The 20,973-nt window shown below is 43.3% G+C and overlaps 2 protein-coding genes across 2 annotated transcripts in view; one reads left to right on the top strand and one right to left on the bottom strand.

Moving 5' to 3' along the window:
- wdr27 (WD repeat domain 27) overlaps window positions 1-20,973 on the bottom strand; it is a gene marked incomplete at its 3' end in the record, with an annotated part of 120,960 nt that overhangs the window by 86,935 nt on the left and 13,052 nt on the right. Inside the window, exons 12-17 of the mRNA XM_080448915.1 lie at window positions 20,149-20,285; window positions 13,987-14,054; window positions 5,465-5,531; window positions 5,016-5,084; window positions 4,811-4,914; window positions 4,317-4,406 (exon numbers count right to left, since the gene is read on the bottom strand). Coding sequence (XP_080305041.1) covers window positions 4,317-4,406; window positions 4,811-4,914; window positions 5,016-5,084; window positions 5,465-5,531; window positions 13,987-14,054; window positions 20,149-20,285 — 535 coding nt within the window. The remainder of the gene's footprint in view (window positions 1-4,316; window positions 4,407-4,810; window positions 4,915-5,015; window positions 5,085-5,464; window positions 5,532-13,986; window positions 14,055-20,148; window positions 20,286-20,973) is intronic.
- LOC308100865 (protein KTI12 homolog) lies at window positions 2,783-3,613 on the top strand (the record flags this gene model as incomplete). Its single annotated transcript, XM_080450015.1, has 1 exon — window positions 2,783-3,613. The coding sequence occupies one exon, from the start codon at window positions 2,783-2,785 to the stop codon at window positions 3,611-3,613; it is 831 nt and encodes a 276-aa protein (XP_080306141.1).

Here is a 20,973-nt window from a genome sequence, read left to right as displayed (position 1 = left end):
AGGACTCGCCCCAAAACACCCTCGCCCCCATTTTTCAGGCGGACCAGTGGTTCTTGTATTCTTGTATTTGTTTTACTGAGGATAAGGGTAGAAATATGTTTAGGATTATGTATAGTTTTACTGAGGTTAAGATTAGGATAGGAATAAGGTTAGGTTTAGGCATAGTTTACTGATATGTTTGTATAGGAATAATACCCTACCAGGCGAATACCGCCGGATTTTGGGGCGTGTCGCCGCGAGCGGACGTTTTGGTATTCGTTGCGCAGCAGTTCACTCATGCCCACTTTATTCATTTCATTTCTGGCAAGCGACATCTCTGCATGATATAGTAGATCATATAATTTAGTTATCTATAAAAACAGGAACAGATTGCATCTGTGATAAAGTGGAAAGAAGCGCAGCTCTAACGTAACAAGGTGTAATGATCAGTTGGGTGCATGTATGTATGTATGTAGTAAAAACAGGCATGTGACGTTAATTATAATATGGCCGGTAAATGTATTCTTTGGCCGGTAAAATATAATCCTGCCGGCCATGGTGGCCGGCCCAAAAAATGCCTAGCGGAAATCCTGAGCAGACAACAACAAAAGCCATAAGTATCAAAGACAATTCTCAGTGTCACTAATCTAGCCGGCAAGAGTATAGCTTTGCTATATATCAATCGTTCTCAACGTGGTGGGGGGGGGGGTCCGTGGCCTACTGCATATTAAACTGACCCCCACCCCCACACTCTGTGTGGAGTTTGCATGTTCTCCCCGTGTCTCCTAGGGTAGTTAATACCGTCACAAAAACATGTAGTAATCCTGGTCTCTATACCGCCTCCCCCATGACACCCGGGGCGCCTGATGGAGGGGAAGGGAACTGGTAGGAATAACGTGTTCCTTCCATGCTCTATGTCCTACCAGGGAACCTCTGTTGGCGCTCATGCATTGAAGGAGGCATGAGTTCGGCCCTGGGCTACCTCGGCTGTGGGGGGAGTGTATCGCCGAGGATCACTTAGAAAATTCCACAAAACTCATATCTCCATATTTAAAATTTCTTTCCAATAATCTTTCCCGTAAAGTAATGGAAGCACCCCTAAATTGATTTATGTTTGGCCGCGGACCCCCATCTGAATTTTTTTTGCCAGAAGAGAAGATTTGTTAAAAAATGCAAAATTCGACAAAATTCTTCAAACTTCTACAAACGCTTTCAAGATTTTTCTAAATGTTTCAAAAATAGCTGATCTACAAGCTCGCAGCGTGACAAGTAAGCGTGGCAAGGAAGTGTCACGCTGCGAGCTTGTATCTGTAGCTTGTATCTGTATCTGCTATTTTTGAATAGCCAACGTATAAAAAAAGGGGCTCAAATGTATTAACACATTTTGCTGGGGACCCCCTGGAACCCCCTCAAGGACCCCTCAAGGAGTTTGAGAACCAATGCCGTAAAGTAATGCCCTACTTCGTCAAACTAAACAGTGTCACACAAAAGTAGCAAAAATAGCCGTTGCAGCTCAATTGTCAGCTTTGTCAGCTTGTAGATCAGCTTTGTCAGCTTGTAGATCTTTGTCAGCTTGTAGATCGGCTTTTGTTGCTATTTTGGAAAAAACATTTAAGTGTAAATTGGAAGTCGTCAAGTGTTTTTACTTTTTTTTTCAAAAACACGTCAAACACGTCATTGGCACGTTGCGCCATAGTGGTAAAACGCGTGAAACACATCAATGGCACTCAATGAGTTAAGTACAGTACTTGGGTACATGTAATTAGTTACTTTCCCCCACTGCACTCAAGCACAGAACAGAATGGGTTAATTAGGTTAACCCACTTATGGTTGGCGTTTGGATTCATTTCCTGTGGGTTATAAAAAAAGAAAAAAGAATAATCGGTTGTCTTCACCATTATCCTCACAGTCAGGTAGAAACCTTGTACTGTATCTAAAACATAATATTTATAATATAAACCCCACAGACAGACAACCTGGCCTCCTCTGACGCCTGTCCAGGCGTCTACCTTTATATGTCTATGCTTAACTCTCTCAGTGCCAAGCCCTGAGCCAAGCCCTGAGTTATCCCCAGTTTTTTCTGAATGCCCTCAGTGCCAGAACGAAAAATCCAGAGTTTAAAAAAAAAGAAAATCAGAACCCAAGATATCATTATCTGAAGATTTGCAGCTCCATCCACTCTTTGTTTAACTTAGAACTGAAAAAGGCTGTATCTCGCTTCCTAAGCACTTTTTTTTTACTTTGAAAAAATAAAAATAAATCTGGCAGTTTAGAGAACATATTTTTTTATTTCATTGGCACAGAGAGTTAAAGTACCAAAAGTAAAAGTACTAAAATGTTTGAAAATAGCAGATCTACAAGCTCACAACGCGTCGCAATGCGACGCGTTGTGAGCTTGTAGATCGGCTATTTTCAAAAGGCCAGGGTTTAAAATAGGGCTAAAGAGGTTAATGTATGTTTTATAATATAATAATGTATATCTACAAAGTAACTAGTAACTAAAGTTGTCAAATAATTGTAGTGGAGTAAAAGTACAATATTTGGATCCGAGATGTAGTGGTGTAGAAAATTGGAAATACTACAGTAAAGTAAAAATACCTCAAAATTGTACTTAAGTACGTACATGTATTTAGTTACTTTCCACCACTGGACGGCCAGTCTATGACATCAGTTATGAATGGCATCAGTGCTAGTCATCTATGACGTCAGGGAGATTACTCCCAGCTTAAATAAACAACAAGAAATTCTTCATGTATTTAAGAGGTTTTGTCATCATAGTCCGATAATAAAACCCTGAACAGCCATGCCTCTTATCATGATGTGCGGTTATCCCTGCAGTGGTAAAACACGACGGGCAGAAGAATTAAAGAAGTACTTTGAACAGAACACAGACAGAAAGGTTTACGTTGTGGGCGACGGGACGGCGGGCGTGGAGAAGCAGAACAACGTTTACGCAGATTCCCAAAAGGAGAAGAATGTCAGGGGAGTTTTAAGAGCCGAGGTGGAGAGGAGGCTCAAAAAGAACGATGTTGTAATATTGGACTCGTTAAATTACATCAAAGGCTACAGATACGAGCTTTACTGCCTCGTCAAACACGCTCAGACACCTCACTGCCTGGTGTACTGTTTGACCTCTGCTGAGGTGAGCTCGGCGTGGAACGCGAGCAGGAACCCTGCCGAGCGGCTGGCCCAGGAGGTCTTAGACACGTTGGTGCTGAGATTCGAGGCCCCCGACTCCAGGAACCGATGGGACGGTCCTCTTTTCACCGTCCAGAAGGAGGACGACGCGCTTCCGTTTGAAGCCATCGCCGACGCCATTTTCAAACGGAAGGCACCGCCGCCGAACCGGTCTACACAGAGTCAGCCGCCGTCTTCTACAAACTTTCTGTACGAACTGGACAAGATCACACAGGACGTCTTGATGGCCATTCTCCAAGCGCAGAAGACGAGTCTTCCTGGAGACGTCGTTTTAGTTGGAGGAGCAACAGAGAAGATTGAGCTCACCAGGAGCTTCAACATGGCAGAGCTACGGACACTGCGGCGCCAGTTCATCAGCTACACCAAGACGCACCCCACAGAGAATGTTAGACACATTGCAAACATGTTTGTGCAATATTTAAATTGCAATATTTAACCCATCAAAACGGGGAAAGCATCCGTGTCATTTTAGATTTTTGCGTTGGCGATTCAAAAATAGCAGATCTACAAGCTCACAGCGTGTCACTTGGTGCCGTGCTGCGAGCTTGTACAACTGCTATTTTGGAACATTTTTTAAAAAGCCTTTGTTTAAGAACAAGAGTCTTCACTAAGATATTAAAGCATTTGTTTCATTGTTCTATAGTTTTTGTCTTAGTTAAATCTTTAAAATAAAAAAAGATCTATGATGTAAGTAAGTCCTATGACGTCGTACTAGGATATCAGTCAGTCATCTCCATATTTGATCACAGTTTCAGCCCAATCCCACATCCATTGAGTTCCAGTATGAAATCCAAGTTTTAAAAAGTTGAATATTTCAAAAATGATCAAAGATTTGTAAAATATTTGGGGAGCTACTTCCTTGTCCTACTGGCAGCGTGCTCAAGAAACTTAGCGCTGCTCCAGTGGTTTGTAAGATCAGCCCCAGACACACAGACAGACCCTCTTCTACGCTCCCACAGGAGCCATAGCGTAAAGAACGGGGCAAAGACATCCTAATTTAGAAATGTGAAATGTTGTTGATCATTGATGCAGACTAAATCAATATTTGCCCAAAAGTCAGAACAAATAGCAATCTGATATAGATGGTTTTGGAGGGCACAAAAGCAAGTAGAAATCATGCACACACCACATGCACCTACCTGTGTAGACAGCTGGTTTGCCGGTAAGGGAAGACTTGTATAATAATACTGAACTGTCTCCAAGTCCACAGAGGATGTGTTTCCCATTGCCTGGGAACGACAAGAAAAGAGAGACCAGAGTTTCATTATAATTTGATGTTGATTCAAAAGCTTACCCACGTGCATTAACCTCTTAAACACTATTTTATACATCATACGATGGTGTTGTGTGGCGAAAATAGTTCGTAGATTGGCTATTTCCCCTGCTTTTTGAACATAAAAAAAAATAACAGTTTTGAAGTGTTAAACAAATTGAAAAGTTAAGAAATGTTTCGATTTATTACAAAAAAAAATATATATATATATATATCATATAATGACATGCCCAAAATAGGGACACAAGGGGGAAAGTTATTATTGTGAAGTTAGAGCTACAGTTTTATGGTTTCACCCTGGAATACACATTATATATTTCATGTATTATAGTATTGGTGGCTGCTGCGATGGACACCCACCTGAGTATTGGAGGCAACACACTGGTTTCTTGGCGATGCTTAGTTTAGTGTGTGGAACACTGGGTGCAGCGCCGTACGCTGGATAATCTCTGAGCTTCCATCCTCTGACAAAGAGAAACAAACAGACAGAGTTGTAACGTCAACTATGAAAAATGATTGTTTTTGCATGTTTTTGCAAAGACTGATGGTTAGATGGACTGCTCACACTTTGTTGTTGGTCTTTGTAGTGCCTGAAGTCTTCTGAATATTCGTCTTAGGCGTAAACATATTTCTTCTGAAAAGCAGCAAAGTGCACCGAGATTAAACTACTGCAATAACATTATATATCTGACATTTATTGTTCCTGTCGTGAATTAAACCAAATCGAGCAGTACTTAGGGAGGCTTAAGCAAACAGAAACTTTAAACAAATGTATGAATAAAGTATTTGCATTAAAGTCATGAGTTAGGAAAATAAATGTGTGTGTCTCTGTGTGAGACTCAAACATGAATCAGAAAATGTGTTTTCCACTGAAAGCCAACATGAATAATGATGTAACATGCACCCCTCCAACAAATGAAAATATGAAATAGTCTAAATCAAAAGTCATAAGTGGAATATGAATCCTCCCCAGACGATGGTTGGTAGAAGGCCGTTCCCAGGCCATGGACCTACCGAGGAGAGCTGGTGTATCCTGATGACCTCACGTTGGAATGGAAGACCAGGGGCTGCTCCCTCACACCTCCACCGTCTAAACATACAGAAAGATAATGACACACATTATGAAGTGTACAGCTACAGCATGAAGAGGATACTCAAGCTAAAAGTTAAATGATATGTTATTCCAACTGTATAAAGATCAGAGAGGCTCTATTGAACAGATCGGTCACAATGCCGGCGGCCATTTTGCTCTTACTTCATACTCGGAGGTTTACCACTCCCCTGGGTATGAAGTAAGAGCAACATGGCGCCTTATATGCTCAGTAGCAGAGGTGTAAAGTAACTAAGTACATTTACTCAAGCACTGTACTCAAGTACAATTTTGAGGTATTTTTACTTTACTGGAGTATTTCCAGTTGTCAGTACTTTTACTTCTACTCCACTACATCTCAGAGGCAAATATTGTACTTTTACTCAACTATACAATTATTTGAAAACTTTAGTTACTTTGTAGATTTTATTATTACAAAACATACATTACCCACTTCAGGCCCATATATATACATTTCGGCCATTTGAAAATAGCAGATCTACAAGCGACACGTTGTGAGCTTGTAGATCTGCTATTTTCAAAAGATTTGTATACATTGGAAAACGTGTGAACTGGGACATTGTGCATAATGAGTACTTTCTACTTTTGGTACTTCAAGTACCAATACTTTTGGTCCAAACCGTTGTTGTCTAGCCACACAGTGAAATCCTCAGTGTTCGCTATACGGGTCCATTTGGTTCCATTTTGCACACAGTGTCAGAGTCAAAGGAACACTGAGGATTTAACAGTGCAGCTCATGCAGCCCAGGAGACACTTAAGTGCATAAACCATAAACTCGGTGGGACGGAGCAGTCCCTCCCCCCCACCCCCCCATTTGCTTGTCAGTGCCTTCACTATAACCAGTGAGCTCAGTTTTTCCACCACCAATAAAATGCGTGTGGCTTTCCAACAGCAATCCTCCTGCTGAATAGAATACAGGCAGCGTCAGAGCGACTCACATCATCCCTGCCTGGTAACTCAGTGATGGAAGCTCTGCTATAATAGAACAGAACTGAACCATTTCATCACATTAACACCATCTCAGCTCAGCTGCTTGCGGCTTAAATCAATGACAAGTCGTGTGGTTTATCGAAAAATAATGCACACAGCTTTTACTAAATTAAATAATGTGCAGTTCGCCTCTGCAGATAATGTCTCTATAAGTTGATTATCCTGCTTATACCATGGCCACTTACCATGACCAACCATACAAAGGGATGTTGTGGCTTTTCAAACAAAACTGTGTTGCCACTGTCTTCACTAACATGGCAGTAAATGCACGGCCTAATGTTCACAGAGCAGTGAGACCTTGTAGGTTATAGGGTTAGGGTCAGTACATGCATGGCCTAATGTTCACAGAGCAGTGAGACCTTGTAGGTTATAGGGTTAGGGTCAGTACATGCATGGCCTAATGTTCACAGAGCAGTGAGACCTTGTAGGTTATAGGGTTAGGGTCAGTAAATGCATGGCCTAATGTTCACAGAGCAGTGAGACCTTGTAGGTTAGGGTCAGTAAATGCATGGCCCAATGTTCACAGAGCAGTGAGACCTTGTATGTTATAGGGTTAGGGTCAGTAAATGCATGGCCTAATGTTCACAGAGCAGTGAGACCTCGTAGGTTATAGGGTTAGGGTCAGTAAATGCATGGCCTAATGTTCACAGAGCAGTGAGACCTCGTAGGTTATAGGGTTAGGGTCAGTAAATGCATGGCCTAATGTTCAAAGAGCAGTGAGACCTTGTAGGTTAGGGTTAGGGTCAGTAAATGCATGGCCTAATGCTCACAGAGCAGTGAGACCTTGTAGGTTATAGGGTTAGGGTCAGTAAATGCATGGCCTAATGTTCAAAGAGCAGTGAGACCTTGTAGGTTAGGGTTAGGGTCAGTAAATGCATGGCCTAATGTTCACAGAGCAGTGAGACCTTGTAGGTTATAGGGTTAGGGTCAGTAAATGCATGGCCTAATGTTCACAGAGCAGTGAGACCTCGTAGGTTATAGGGTTAGGGTCAGTAAATGCATGGCCTAATGCTCACAGAGCAGTGAGACCTTGTAGGTTATAGGGTTAGGGTCAGTAAATGCATGGCCTAATGTTCAAAGAGCAGTGAGACCTTGTAGGTTAGGGTTAGGGTCAGTAAATGCATGGCCTAATGTTCACAGAGCAGTGAGACCTTGTAGGTTATAGGGTTAGGGTCAGTAAATGCATGGCCTAATGTTCACAGAGCATTGAGACCTTGTAGGTTAGGGTTAGGGTCAGTAAATGCATGGCCTAATGTTCACAGAGCAGTGAGACCTTGTAGGTTATAGGGTTAGGGTCAGTAAATGCATGGCCTAATGTTCACAGAGCAGTGAGACCTTGTAGGTTAGGGTTAGGGTCAGTAAATGCACGGCCTAATGTTCACAGAGCAGTGAGACCTTGTAGGTTATAGGGTTAGGGTCAGTAAATGCATGGCCTAATGTTCACAGAGCAGTGAGACCTTGTAGGTTATAGGGTTAGGGTCAGTAAAATGCATGGCCTAATGTTCACAGAGCAGTGAGACCTTGTAGGTTATAGGGTTAGGGTCAGTAAATGCATGGCCTAATGTTCACAGAGCAGTGAGACCTTGTAGGTTATAGGGTTAGGGTCAGTAAAATGCATGGCCTAATGTTCACAGAGCAGTGAGACCTTGTAGGTTATAGGGTTAGGGTCAGTAAAATGCATGGCCTAATGTTCACAGAGCAGTGAGACCTTGTAGGTTATAGGGTTATGGTCAGTAAATGCATGGCCTAATGCTCACAGAGCAGTGAGACCTTGTAGGTTATAGGGTTAGGGTCAGTAAGTGCATGTCCTAATGTTCACAGAGCAGTGAGACCTTATAGGTTATAGGGTTAGGGTCAGTAAATGGGGCTTTCGAATCACACCGCACTCTATCCGAAGGCTTGTTTCCATTGGGGTCCTTTGAATAAACGAGTAGAAATCGTTACAGTTACAGTAAACAGTTAAACTAAACTTCCATTCATAGGAAAATCATCCAGAAGAGAAATGGGGGAAATAACTGTTAAAAGCAGCAGCAAACAGAATGGTGTTTTAAAAGGCCATCTAAAAGAAATAACTAATATTATTAAATATAATAATTGCATCGCGAGATTTCTATAGATAGATAAATAGATAATATAGCCTGTTCTCATAGCAGCAGTGCGGGGCGTGTTTGTGTGGAGGCGCTGTCACTCAAGGCCGCGGTGGGGGCTTGGGATAGAGTGCGGTGTGATTCAGACGTCTGTGGGTGGGTTGACAGGTTTGTGTGGGTGGGTTGACAGGTTTGTGTGGGTGGGTTGACAGGTTTGGCGCACCTTAGCCTGGGATCAATCAATAAATACCATTTTCAGGTTTCTGATCCAGTCACAGCGGAAATAACTTTACGTCATCAGGTGGCCGGAACCAATGACCGGAACCACCGGCGCTGTGCACCTCCAAAATGATTCCCCTAATTTAAAATGTGTTTAGTTTGGTATAATGGTTTAGTTTCTTTTGGAATAATAATGGTTTGGTGTGTCCATCTTTTATTCTAACTCGTAGCGCGACTAGCGAGACTAAACTAATTGATTGGCATTATGTGGGGAACAAAAACAATGTGACGCCAACGGGAACCAACCACCGGAACCACGATAATGTTTTCATTTTTTCTAAACGGGATCACACGGCTAGTTTTAGAACCAATACCAGGCTTTCCTTTGGTGTAAAGGCTGGTGACGCGAGGTTAGGCGCACCTGCAGCAAATTGTGTAAGTTAAGTGTAAGTATGGGTGCTGTAGATAAAGAAACTAATGTGTTTCTGCTTTCAGTTGCAGCGAGGCTGGGTGCAGAGTCAGAGAAACACACCAGACCACACTCTCTGCACTTTTACACCAATGTGGTTGTAATATGTTCGTTAGTGTCACTCTGTGACAGATTAATTTACTGTAATTTGTCCTGGATTTGGAGCATCAAAAACGACTTGGTCACGTAAGCTACGCTGTGTGAACCGTGTCCCTCCTTTGCCCCTGGGTTGAGACTAGTTGGTCACGGCCATAAGACATAAAAAAGCAAAAATAGCCAATCTACAAGCTCACATTGCGTAGATTGGCTATTGAAAGTACACGTTCTGGATTCCCAGAACTCAGGCTTAGTACTACTACCTCCTGATCAGGACCCAAAGTAGGTTCTAAGAACCTTACCTGATAACCAACCAGCCTGGTTCCAGCCTGGTGCCCACGGCAGATTAGGTCTGGCCCCTCTCAATAGAGATTGGATTTCTCTCCCTCCGAAGTTGTGAGGGACCAATCAGGGACCAGTATGCAACTATGGGGCGGGGTTTATCACCAGAGGATTTTTTTATTTATTTGCCCCTCGGAAATGCAGGGTCCACAGAGATTCCAGACTAATATCTACTCAGTGATATTAGTCTGGCCATGCCAGGATCATAACTAACTGTATAGCAAATGGAAAACAAATCGAGAACCTGCATGAAATACTGGTTCACTTCTTGAAGTCAAAAAGAGCCAACAGATGTACAGTAAAGAGAGGCTGGTTACAGGGAATACATGGATTGTTAGCATAACATGGTTTGTAGCCAGTAGGCTTTTCTAATGAGCAACACTGACCATGCTAACAATGCTGAAACAACACAGCGTTCAGCCCTAGTTCACACTGACCATGCTAACAATGCTGAAACAATACAGCGTTCAGCCCTAGTTCACACTGACCATGCTAACAATGCTGAAACAACACAGCGTTCAGCCCTAGTTCACACTATACTGTATATCTGTGAGACATCTGGCTCAAACAGTGTAACAATGTATCATCACCCTCTCTAATAGCCAATGCTTTGGCTTACTACATGATTATAGCAATCATGTTTCAGTACTTTTACTTCTACTCCACTACATCTCAGAGGCAAATATTATACATTTACTCCACTACAATTTGAAAACTTTAGTAACTAGTTGCTTTGTAGGTTTTATAATTATATATTACATTATTTTGTAATTATTATTACAAAACCACTTCACGCCTATTAACTTCTTTCATTTGAAAATAGCCGATCTACAAGCTCACAACGCGTCGCTTTGCGACGCGTTGTGAGCTTGTAGATCTGCTATATTTAAAGGATTTTTATACATTTGAAAACTTGTGAATTGGGACCTTCTGCATAATGACTTTTGGTGCTTTAAGTACATTTTGATGTTTCAATGCTGAAACAACACAGCGTTCAGCCCTGGTTCACACTACTGTATATCAGCGAGACATTTGGATCAAAAAGTGTAACAATGTATCATCACCCTCTCTAAAAGCCAACGCTTTGGCTTACTAACACATGAGGCTATGTGGCGACAGGCTGACAGGCTGACAGGCTGACAGGCTGACGGCACAAATCAATCCTACAGCTACGCTTCGTTTCATTTAAAAAGCGTTACATCAAGTTGCAGCTGTCAATCAGTGCTGGGACTTGGATTCCAGCGTTGTGCTCAATGGAGGAAAACCTTCCATTCCTCTGAATGTACCGTATGCACTTTCTGCAGATACCCAGGGGAATACAAGGGGAGGGGGGGAGGGGGGGGGTGGGAGGGGGGTGTAGGAGTCAATGGATGTTTGTGGTTGGGGTCTGACAGTGCATGCACACACAGCAGCTCCAGTCTCACCGGGAGATCCCCAACAAGTCTGGCACCAGCATCTCCTTTCACTCCAGCTGCTCTTTAACTGTCTGTAATGGTAGCATGTAAACCACAGCATAGCTACCGTCTCCAGCAGAACGCTTCAGAGCTGCCAGAAGCTAATGATATACAAGTGTACCAGAAATGGCCTTACGCAAGGATCTGTTGGTGCCCTTTGCAAATTAAAAATATATAAATTATATATTATATGTGTATGTATCTATGGGTGTATGTATGTATGTATGAATGTATGCATGGATGTATGGATGTATGTCTATCTATCTATCTATCTCTCTATATCTCTATAGATATATCTATATCTATATCTTAGCACCTGACGAAGCTCACGACGAAAATAAATCACTTTATGCAGTAGTAATTTGTCCATCTGTTCCCTGGAGTGTGCAGCCCCTTCCTTGTGGAAGGTCTTTTTTTGCGTATATATCTGCAACTAATAAATGAACAGTGTACATTATTAACTATAGTATGCGGAAAATAGTGGGAATTAGTGCGCAAGGCACGTTCCCATGTCTATATTTAGAGAGTGTTAAAGTTCTCAGAGGCGCTTTACCCAGACTGACGTCAGGTGATAACGTCAGTCTTGACCATTGTTACCTCTGCCAGGCCCCAAGGCCAGGTCTGTCTGTCTGTCTGTCTGTCTGTTGGCTGATATTGCAAACCACTGACCACAACGAAATATGGAACTCCATATTTGGAGGTTTTTTATTTCATATTGAGGACGTCAGAGATTCTCTGGCAGAGGTATATGCTCTCCCCTGAGTCTCATATACAGTATATACCTGGGTGTGACCCAGTACAGTATATACCTGGGTGTGACCCTGGACGATCAACTGTCGTTCTCGGCAAACATCGCATCAGTGACACGGTCCTGCAGATTCCTCCTCTACAACATCAGGAGGATTCGCCCCTTCCTCACGGAGAAGGCAGCCCAGGTGCTCATCCAGGCTCTTGTCATCTCCCGCCTGGACTACTGCAACTCCCTCCTCGCTGGTGCTCCGGCATCTGCCATCAGACCTCTGGAGCTTGTTCAGAAAGCTGCGGCTCGTCTGGTGTTCAACCGCCCCAAGTTCTCCCACACAACTATCCTTCTCCGTTCTCTACACTGGCTCCCCGTAGCGGCTCGCATCCAGTTTAAAACCCTGGTGCTAGCCTATAGGGCAGTGAAAGGAACAGCTCCTTCTTACCGCCGGGCTATGGTCGATGCCTACACCCCTGCCCGACCACTTCGGGCTGCCACCTCGGGGCGACTGATTGCCTCGTCACTCAAGGGTCCTTCTGGCCGATCCACACGGTCACGACTTTTTTCTGTTATGGCCCCACAGTGGTGGAATGAACTTCCCACCGATGTTAGGACAGCAGAGTCACTGCCCATCTTTCGCCGCAGGCTGAAAACTCACCTCTTCAGGAAACACTACCCTTCCTCTTTGCCTGACCTACTTGTTGTTAACTAGTTGTACGAACGCTTGTTTTATTGTTGTATTGTTTTATTGGATCTTGTTTAGACGATACAATTATTTGTTTTAGCTCTTGCTCATTTGACTTTGCTAATTTGTCTCATCTGTTTAAGGAAATAGGTAGCTGATATATTGCACTTTAACCTTAGCGCTAGGTATACTCTTGGTTGCTTGTTTTTGCAGAAAATGCACTTCAGACTTCTGGTGATTAGTAGTTTTCGTTCCCTACCTATGTTGAATGCACTTATTGTAAGTCGCTTTGGATAAAAGCGTCTGCTAAATGACTGTAATGTAATGTAATGTAATATACCTGCAGCCCTCATATCACTACACCTTACTGGTGTAGTGAGTGAGGGTTTCAATTAAGAAATGGACAGAGTCCAGATTTGGTTACAGTATGAGGTCACAGGGACCTTGACCTTTGACCACCTACTGTACTTTTAATCAGTTCATCCCTAAGTTCAAGAGGTTCCTGATATATGGCGTTCACGAGGTTGGAATGGATTGGACAGTCTCTCCAGCCACGGCTTTTGCCCAGCTGAGGCATAATAAAGAAAAAAATATTTGGTACAAATTTAGTAAAGATATTCAAAAACAGCGGACTGTGTTGCAACGCGTTGTGAGCTTGTAGATCTGCTACTTTCTGAAAATGTTTGCCTATAAATGATATGGCCAAAATAAGAAGGCCAGGTTTAGAGTGGTTCAAAAAACGTGGATACATCGGCTGCATAATTGATCAAAGTCAAATAACGGGCTCTACTTTGAACAGTGGTGGTGTACTGACATTTTTTACTTAAGTAAAAGTATCAATACGTATATTGATACTTATGTAGAAATACTCTGTTACAAGTACAAATTAAAAATGTACTTGAGTAAAAGTGCAAACGTATTGGCATCAAAATGTACATATAGTACCAGAAGTAGAAAGTATTCGTTGTGCAGAATGTCCCATTTCAAACGTTTTAATGTATAAAAATCCTTTGAAAATAGCAGATCTACAAGCTCACAACGCGTCGCAAAGCGACATGTTGTGAGCTTGTAGAAGTTTATAGGTCTGACTCTGAAGTGATTTCGTAATAATAATAATAATAATCAAAATCTACAATGTAACTAAAGTTTTCAAATAATTGTAGTGGAGTAAAAGTACAATATTTGCCTCTGAGATGTAGAGGCGTAGAAGTAAAAGTACTGAAATTTGGAAATACTTCAGTAAAGTCAAAATACCTCTAAATGTTACTTAAGTACAGCACTTGAGTAAATGTACTTAATTACTTCACACAGCTGAGTTTGAATGACAGAAAGGCTGCAGACCTTTCTTCTTGGTCGGCTCCTTCTGTTTGAAGGCAGCATGCAGAGGAGATTCCAGCAGAGGGGGGGCGCTGTAAACGAGACAGAGAGTTATGGATTATTATTAGTCCCTCTCATTCTCTGCACAGCGATATGAAACCAGAGGATGTTTATAATAAGCTAATTTAACCCATTCAAACCGGGAACGCATCTGTGTAACCACTTAAACCATTATTTTATACTTTGGCTATTCAAAAATAGCAGATCTACAAGCTCGCCGTGCTATGAGCTTGTAGATCTTAAATTTTTGAAAATCGTGAAAATTTGGTGCAAATCTTTGAATATATATTTTTAAAGCAAACATTTTAACTCAAATCTTTGCTTCTGGGGGTCCCTGGAACAACATATTTTGAGATGGGGGTCCCTGGAACAACATATCTTGAGATGGGGGTCCCTGGAACAACATATTTTGAGATGGGGGTCCCTGGAACAACATATTATGAGATGGGGGTTGGCGGCCACATTTTTTAATAGCCCAAAGAAATGTTAGAATGACAGATGCGTTCCCGTTCTTAACACATTGAATGCCAATCGCGTAGATCTACGCGAACCTATTTAAAGCCGCAGCGTGCCAATCGCGTAGATCTACGCGAACCGCCGGTTCGCGTTGATTAAACCCCAGGTGCACTTTCGGAATTTTTTGATCCATTTCCGGTTCCGGTTTGACGACCGGAAACAGAATTATTTGGGATCCGGTTTTGCCGATCGCGTCGGCCCTCGTTCTAATGACGAAACTGAAACTCAATTCTCTTCCTGTAGTTTTTTCTCCTCGCATATCACTGTTTAACGTGAACCCGTCTAACTACAACCATGTAGCTCCGTTTGACATGTGGTTTTCACTGGTAGATTCAGTGAGATGTCGCCGATGTATACAAACAGTGCACAGCTCAATCTTAAGGATTTTAACAAGATCTATGGCGACGTGAAAAAAACTAAAAAACAACAATAACACGTTGGCACTGGTGAGTACATTATGAGATTAACGTCTGGCATGGAATGTGTTAATGGGTTAATATGGAAATGTCAGTGCTGGGCCACCCCCCCCCCCCCCCCACAGGGGGGGGGGGGGGTGTAAAGTAAGCTATATCCTCCACATGCCCTCATGCTAGAGGCATGTTAGAGGACAGTCAGGTGTCCTCATGTTAGAGGACAGTCAGGTGTCCTCATGTTAGAGGTCAGTCAGGTGTCCTCATGCTAGAGGACAGTCAGGTGTCCTCATGCTAAAGGTCAGTCAGGTGTCCTCATGTTAGAGGACAGTCAGGTGTCCTCATGTTAGAGGTCAGTCAGGTGTCCTCATGTTAGAGGTCAGTCAGGTGTCCTCATGCTAGAGGACAGTCAGGTGTCCTCATGCTAGAGGACAGTCAGGTGTCCTCATGTTAGAGGACAGTCAGGTGTCCTCATGCTAGAGGACAGTCAGGTGTCCTCATGTTAGAGGTCAGTCAGGTGTCCTCATGCTAGAGGACAGTCAGGTGTCCTCATGCTAAAGGTCAGTCAGGTGTCCTCATGTTAGAGGACAGTCAGGTGTCCTCATGCTAAAGGTCAGTCAGGTGTCCTCATGTTAGAGGTCAGTCAGGTGTCCTCATGCTAGAGGACAGTCAGGTGTCCTCATGCTAAAGGTCAGTCAGGTGTCCTCATGTTAGAGGACAGTCAGGTGTCCTCATGTTAGAGGTCAGTCAGGTGTCCTCATGCTAGAGGACAGTCAGGTGTCCTCATGCTAAAGGTCAGTCAGGTGTCCTCATGTTAGAGGACAGTCAGGTGTCCTCATGCTAGAGGACAGTCAGGTGTCCTCATGCTAAAGGTCAGTCAGGTGTCCTCATGTTAGAGGTCAGTCAGGTGTCCTCATGCTAGAGGACAGTCAGGTGTCCTCATGCTAAAGGTCAGTCAGGTGTCCTCATGTTAGAGGTCAGTCAGGTGTCCTCATGCTAGAGGACAGTCAGGTGTCCTCATGTTAGAGGTCAGTCAGGTGTCCTCATGTTAGAGGTCAGTCAGGTGTCCTCATGTTAGAGGTCAGTCAGGTGTCCTCATGTTAGAGGACAGTCAGGTGTCCTCATGTTAGAGGTCAGTCAGGTGTCCTCATGCTAGAGGACAGTCAGGTGTCCTCATGCTAGAGGTCAGTCAGGTGTCCTCATGTTAGAGGTCAGTCAGGTGTCCTCATGTTAGAGGTCAGTCAGGTGTCCTCATGTTAGAGGTCAGTCAGGTGTCCTCATGTTAGAGGACAGTCAGGTGTCCTCATGCTAGAGGTCAGTCAGGTGTCCTCATGTTAGAGGTCAGTCAGGTGTCCTCATGTTAGAGGTCAGTCAGGTGTCCTCATGTTAGAGGTCAGTCAGGTGTCCTCATGTTAGAGGTCAGTCAGGTGTCCTCATGCTAGAGGACAGTCAGGTGTCCTCATGTTAGAGGACAGTCAGGTGTCCTCATGTTAGAGGACAGTCAGGTGTCCTCATGTTAGAGGACAGTCAGGTGTCCTCATGCTAGAGGACAGTCAGGTGTCCTCATGCTAAAGGTCAGTCAGGTGTCCTCATGTTAGAGGACAGTCAGGTGTCCTCATGTTAGAGGACAGTCAGGTGTCCTCATGCTAGAGGACAGTCAGGTGTCCTCATGTTAGAGGTCAGTCAGGTGTCCTCATGTTAGAGGTCAGTCAGGTGTCCTCATGTTAGAGGTCAGTCAGGTGTCCTCATGTTAGAGGACAGTCAGGTGTCCTCATGTTAGAGGTCAGTCAGGTGTCCTCATGCTAGAGGACAGTCAGGTGTCCTCATGCTAGAGGTCAGTCAGGTGTCCTCATGTTAGAGGTCAGTCAGGTGTCCTCATGTTAGAGGTCAGTCAGGTGTCCTCATGTTAGAGGTCAGTCAGGTGTCCTCATGTTAGAGGTCAGTCAGGTGTCCTCATGCTAGAGGACAGTCAGGTGTCCTCATGTTAGAGGACAGTCAGGTGTCCTCATGTTAGAGGACAGTCAGGTGTCCTCATGTTAGAGGACAGTCAGGTGTCCTCATGCTAGAGGACAGTCAGGTGTCCTCATGCTAAAGGTCAGTCAGGTGTCCTCATGTTAGAGGACAGTCAGGTGTCCTCATGTTAGAGGACAGTCAGGTGTCCTCATGCTAGAGGACAGTCAGGTGTCCTCATGTTAGAGGTCAGTCAGGTGTCCTCATGTTAGAGGTCAGTCAGGTGTCCTCATGTTAGAGGTCAGTCAGGTGTCCTCATGTTAGAGGACAGTCAGGTGTCCTCATGTTAGAGGTCAGTCAGGTGTCCTCATGCTAGAGGACAGTCAGGTGTCCTCATGCTAGAGGTCAGTCAGGTGTCCTCATGTTAGAGGTCAGTCAGGTGTCCTCATGTTAGAGGTCAGTCAGGTGTCCTCATGTTAGAGGTCAGTCAGGTGTCCTCATGTTAGAGGACAGTCAGGTGTCCTCATGCTAGAGGTCAGTCAGGTGTCCTCATGTTAGAGGTCAGTCAGGTGTCCTCATGTTAGAGGTCAGTCAGGTGTCCTCATGTTAGAGGTCAGTCAGGTGTCCTCATGTTAGAGGTCAGTCAGGTGTCCTCATGCTAGAGGACAGTCAGGTGTCCTCATGTTAGAGGACAGTCAGGTGTCCTCATGTTAGAGGACAGTCAGGTGTCCTCATGTTAGAGGACAGTCAGGTGTCCTCATGCTAGAGGACAGTCAGGTGTCCTCATGCTAAAGGTCAGTCAGGTGTCCTCATGTTAGAGGACAGTCAGGTGTCCTCATGTTAGAGGACAGTCAGGTGTCCTCATGCTAGAGGACAGTCAGGTGTCCTCATGCTAGAGGACAGTCAGGTGTCCTCATGCTGGAGGTCAGTCAGGTGTCCTCATGCTAGAGGACAGTCAGGTGTCCTCATGCTGGAGGTCAGTCAGGTGTCCTCATGCTAGAGGACAGTCAGGTGTCCTCATGCTAGAGGACAGTCAGGTGTCCTCATGCTAGAGGTCAGTCAGGTGTCCTCATGCTAGAGGACAGTCAGGTGTCCTCATGCTGGAGGTCAGTCAGGTGTCCTCATGCTAGAGGACAGTCAGGTGTCCTCATGCTAGAGGACAGTCAGGTGTCCTCATGCTAGAGGTCAGTCAGGTGTCCTCATGTTAGAGGACAGTCAGGTGTCCTCATGTTAGAGGTCAGTCAGGTGTCCTCATGTTAGAGGACAGTCAGGTGTCCTCATGCTAGAGGTCAGTCAGGTGTCCTCATGCTAGAGGACAGTCAGGTGTCCTCATGCTAGAGGTCAGTCAGGTGTCCTCATGCTGTCAGTCAGGTGCCCGTGGAGCCCGACTAGATGCCAGAGTTTTGGGTCCAATGCCATTTCGATTCTGGAGAGACCCAGCCATTACGATGCCATTTTACCCTCCAAATGTATAAATGATTTGTATACATTTTATACAGTTGAAAACTTGAACACAAATGAAATGGGACATTCTGCATAATGAGTACTTTCTACTTTTGGTACTTTAAATACATTTTGATACCAATACTTTTGTACTTTGTTACAAGTAAAAGTCCGGAATTCCAAATGTACTTGAGTAAGAGTACTTCTACATTGCAGTATTGATACTTTTACTTAAGTAAAACATTTGAGTACTTTTTCCACCACTGGAGAGTCCTGGAACACCGATTACCGATGTTTTGTAAAAGAAAAAAGTGCAAACTGTTCTGATCAACTAGAAAAACTTAGAGATATGATTGAGGTTTCAATTTTAACATTTAACTTAAGTTGTGAGCACAAGACTAATCACAAATACCCTTTGGAAAAAAATAAACTGACCTGAACTTACGCTCCCATTAAAATAATGTCACATTGACAAACAGCCGATCTACAAGCACCACCACACATCGCAATCTGCGCTTGTAGATCCAACATTTTTGAAAATCACTTTGAAAACTTTCGAAAATTAGCAGCACCTATAATGACATGCCAAAGAAATTGGGAAGCCAGGATGAAAATGGTTAAAGAAAGGTGACAAGTGGGACACATTGGCTACATAATTGCTGGTTGTAAAGAAAGTAAAATAATGTCTGATACATCAGTCTGGCTCTAAGTGCATAGATACATAGATACATAGATACATAGATACATACACAGTCTGGCTCTAAGTGCCCGGTGCTTTGCTGAGACAGACAAAAGAGCCTCATTGTGTGTTTGGTTTGGTTTTGCTTGCGTAACAAGTTGACATTCTCCAATTACACTTTACCAAATGTTGCTACTGCTCCATAATTACAGGTTTACTAAACCAGAGACATGCAGGGCAGTGACTGCTGAGCTACATGGTGATGAAATGATCTCATTCTATTCTGGATGTTATTCATACATTATATAAGTATATTTGTGACCATTCACTGACATACAGTATTCCAACACTTTTAAGAATTTTTACTAAATTTATTTACTTTTGATTATTCTTTAAAAAAATTTAACAACTTTTACGTTTTTTACTAATTTTAAGTATTTTTACTCACTTTGATTACTTTCAAGTAAAGTAATTTTACTCAAATTGTAGATTGGTCATTTTAGTATGTGTGTGTGCGCGCGCATGCGCATGCACGCGCACACACATGCACGCTTTGCGTGCAACCGTGCTGAGCCAACCTGTGTGTGTGTGTGCATGTCTTTAAAGGAGGAGTTCACCCAAAAAATGACTTATTTTCTATCAATTGCACACCCTATATCTTTTTTATTTTTGTCGCATTCCTAAGCTAATCATTTGATTCCCGTCTCCTACCGGCTAATGTATCCGGTAGGAGACACAAAGTAGATTATTTGTGTCTCCTACCAGAAATACACACGGTCATCAAATTATTGTCTTAAGAATGCCACAAAAACAAAAATAAATCCATGAAATCAAGGCTTCATGGGGTGTGTAATTGATAGAAAATAAGTATTTTTTTGGGTGAACTCCTCCTTTAAGTGTTGTGTTGCACTGTCTTCTGTTTGTGTTTAATTAGTGTAACTGGTTGCATGTTTGTGTTGAATTGTTGAGGCCGTGCTCATACGGACAAACACAACCGGTCACTTGTTTGAGCGGCTGGCACCGCTTTGACACCAATAGTGTTATTTCTGCATCTTCTGTAGCTTTAGCTGTTGTTTCAACTGACTGGACAGATTGATGCTGGGGTTATAAATTATTTCAGAAGGTTACCTTGGGACCACTGTGAGGTCTTCACCTCCTGTCCAGGTCATCCTGAGGAGGTCACACAGGCCGTCTACAGGGTCTGGCATTGGGACCTCTAGCAGGACCACACAGGGAGCCAACATGGAGCTCACTAAGCACACCGTCTGTGGAACAGGGCAGAGAGGGAGGAGGCACATTTAAATGGTAAATGGTGCTTTTATATACAGGGTTCCCACACATTTTTACCAATGAATTTCCAAAACTTTTCCAAGACTTTTCCAGAATATTTAACCAAATTTCCAGGCCTGTATAACATTATTATATATAACATTCAGCGCAATAATGAGTCTCTTACTCTTATGTGCAATGCCCAAAGACAGGCAGTGTAGCAAAAATAAAGAACTAAACTAAAAACCAAAAAATTGACTAACTACGCATCACGCTGCAGCACGTTGTGAACTTGTAGATCTGTTATTTTTGTCACGTCCGGTATACATTAGGCTGCAATCACGCAGCCCGTTCGGAAAGAAAATACATATTTTGTGTAATGTTATAGATGTTTTGGAAAGAAATTGCCAAAAACAATGCATAGCCAAATATTTTTCCAGGACCCTTGATAAATTCCAAATCTTTTCCAGGACTGGAAAAAGATTTTTCTAATTTCAAAATATTTCCAGGAATTTCATGACCGTGGGGACCCTGTATATAACGCTTTTATCCAAAGTGCTTTACATAGATTGTGCATTACATTCACCCATTCACACACACATTCACACACACATTGACCCATTCACACACACACACACACACACACACACACACACACACACCAATGGCGGAGGAAACCATGCA

The sequence above is a fragment of the Gymnoscopelus braueri genome (assembly GCF_963280865.1).
Source record: "Gymnoscopelus braueri genome assembly, chromosome: 14".
Classification (NCBI taxonomy): Eukaryota; Metazoa; Chordata; class Actinopteri; order Myctophiformes; family Myctophidae; genus Gymnoscopelus; species Gymnoscopelus braueri.
This window is presented reverse-complemented; position numbering and strand designations above follow the sequence as displayed.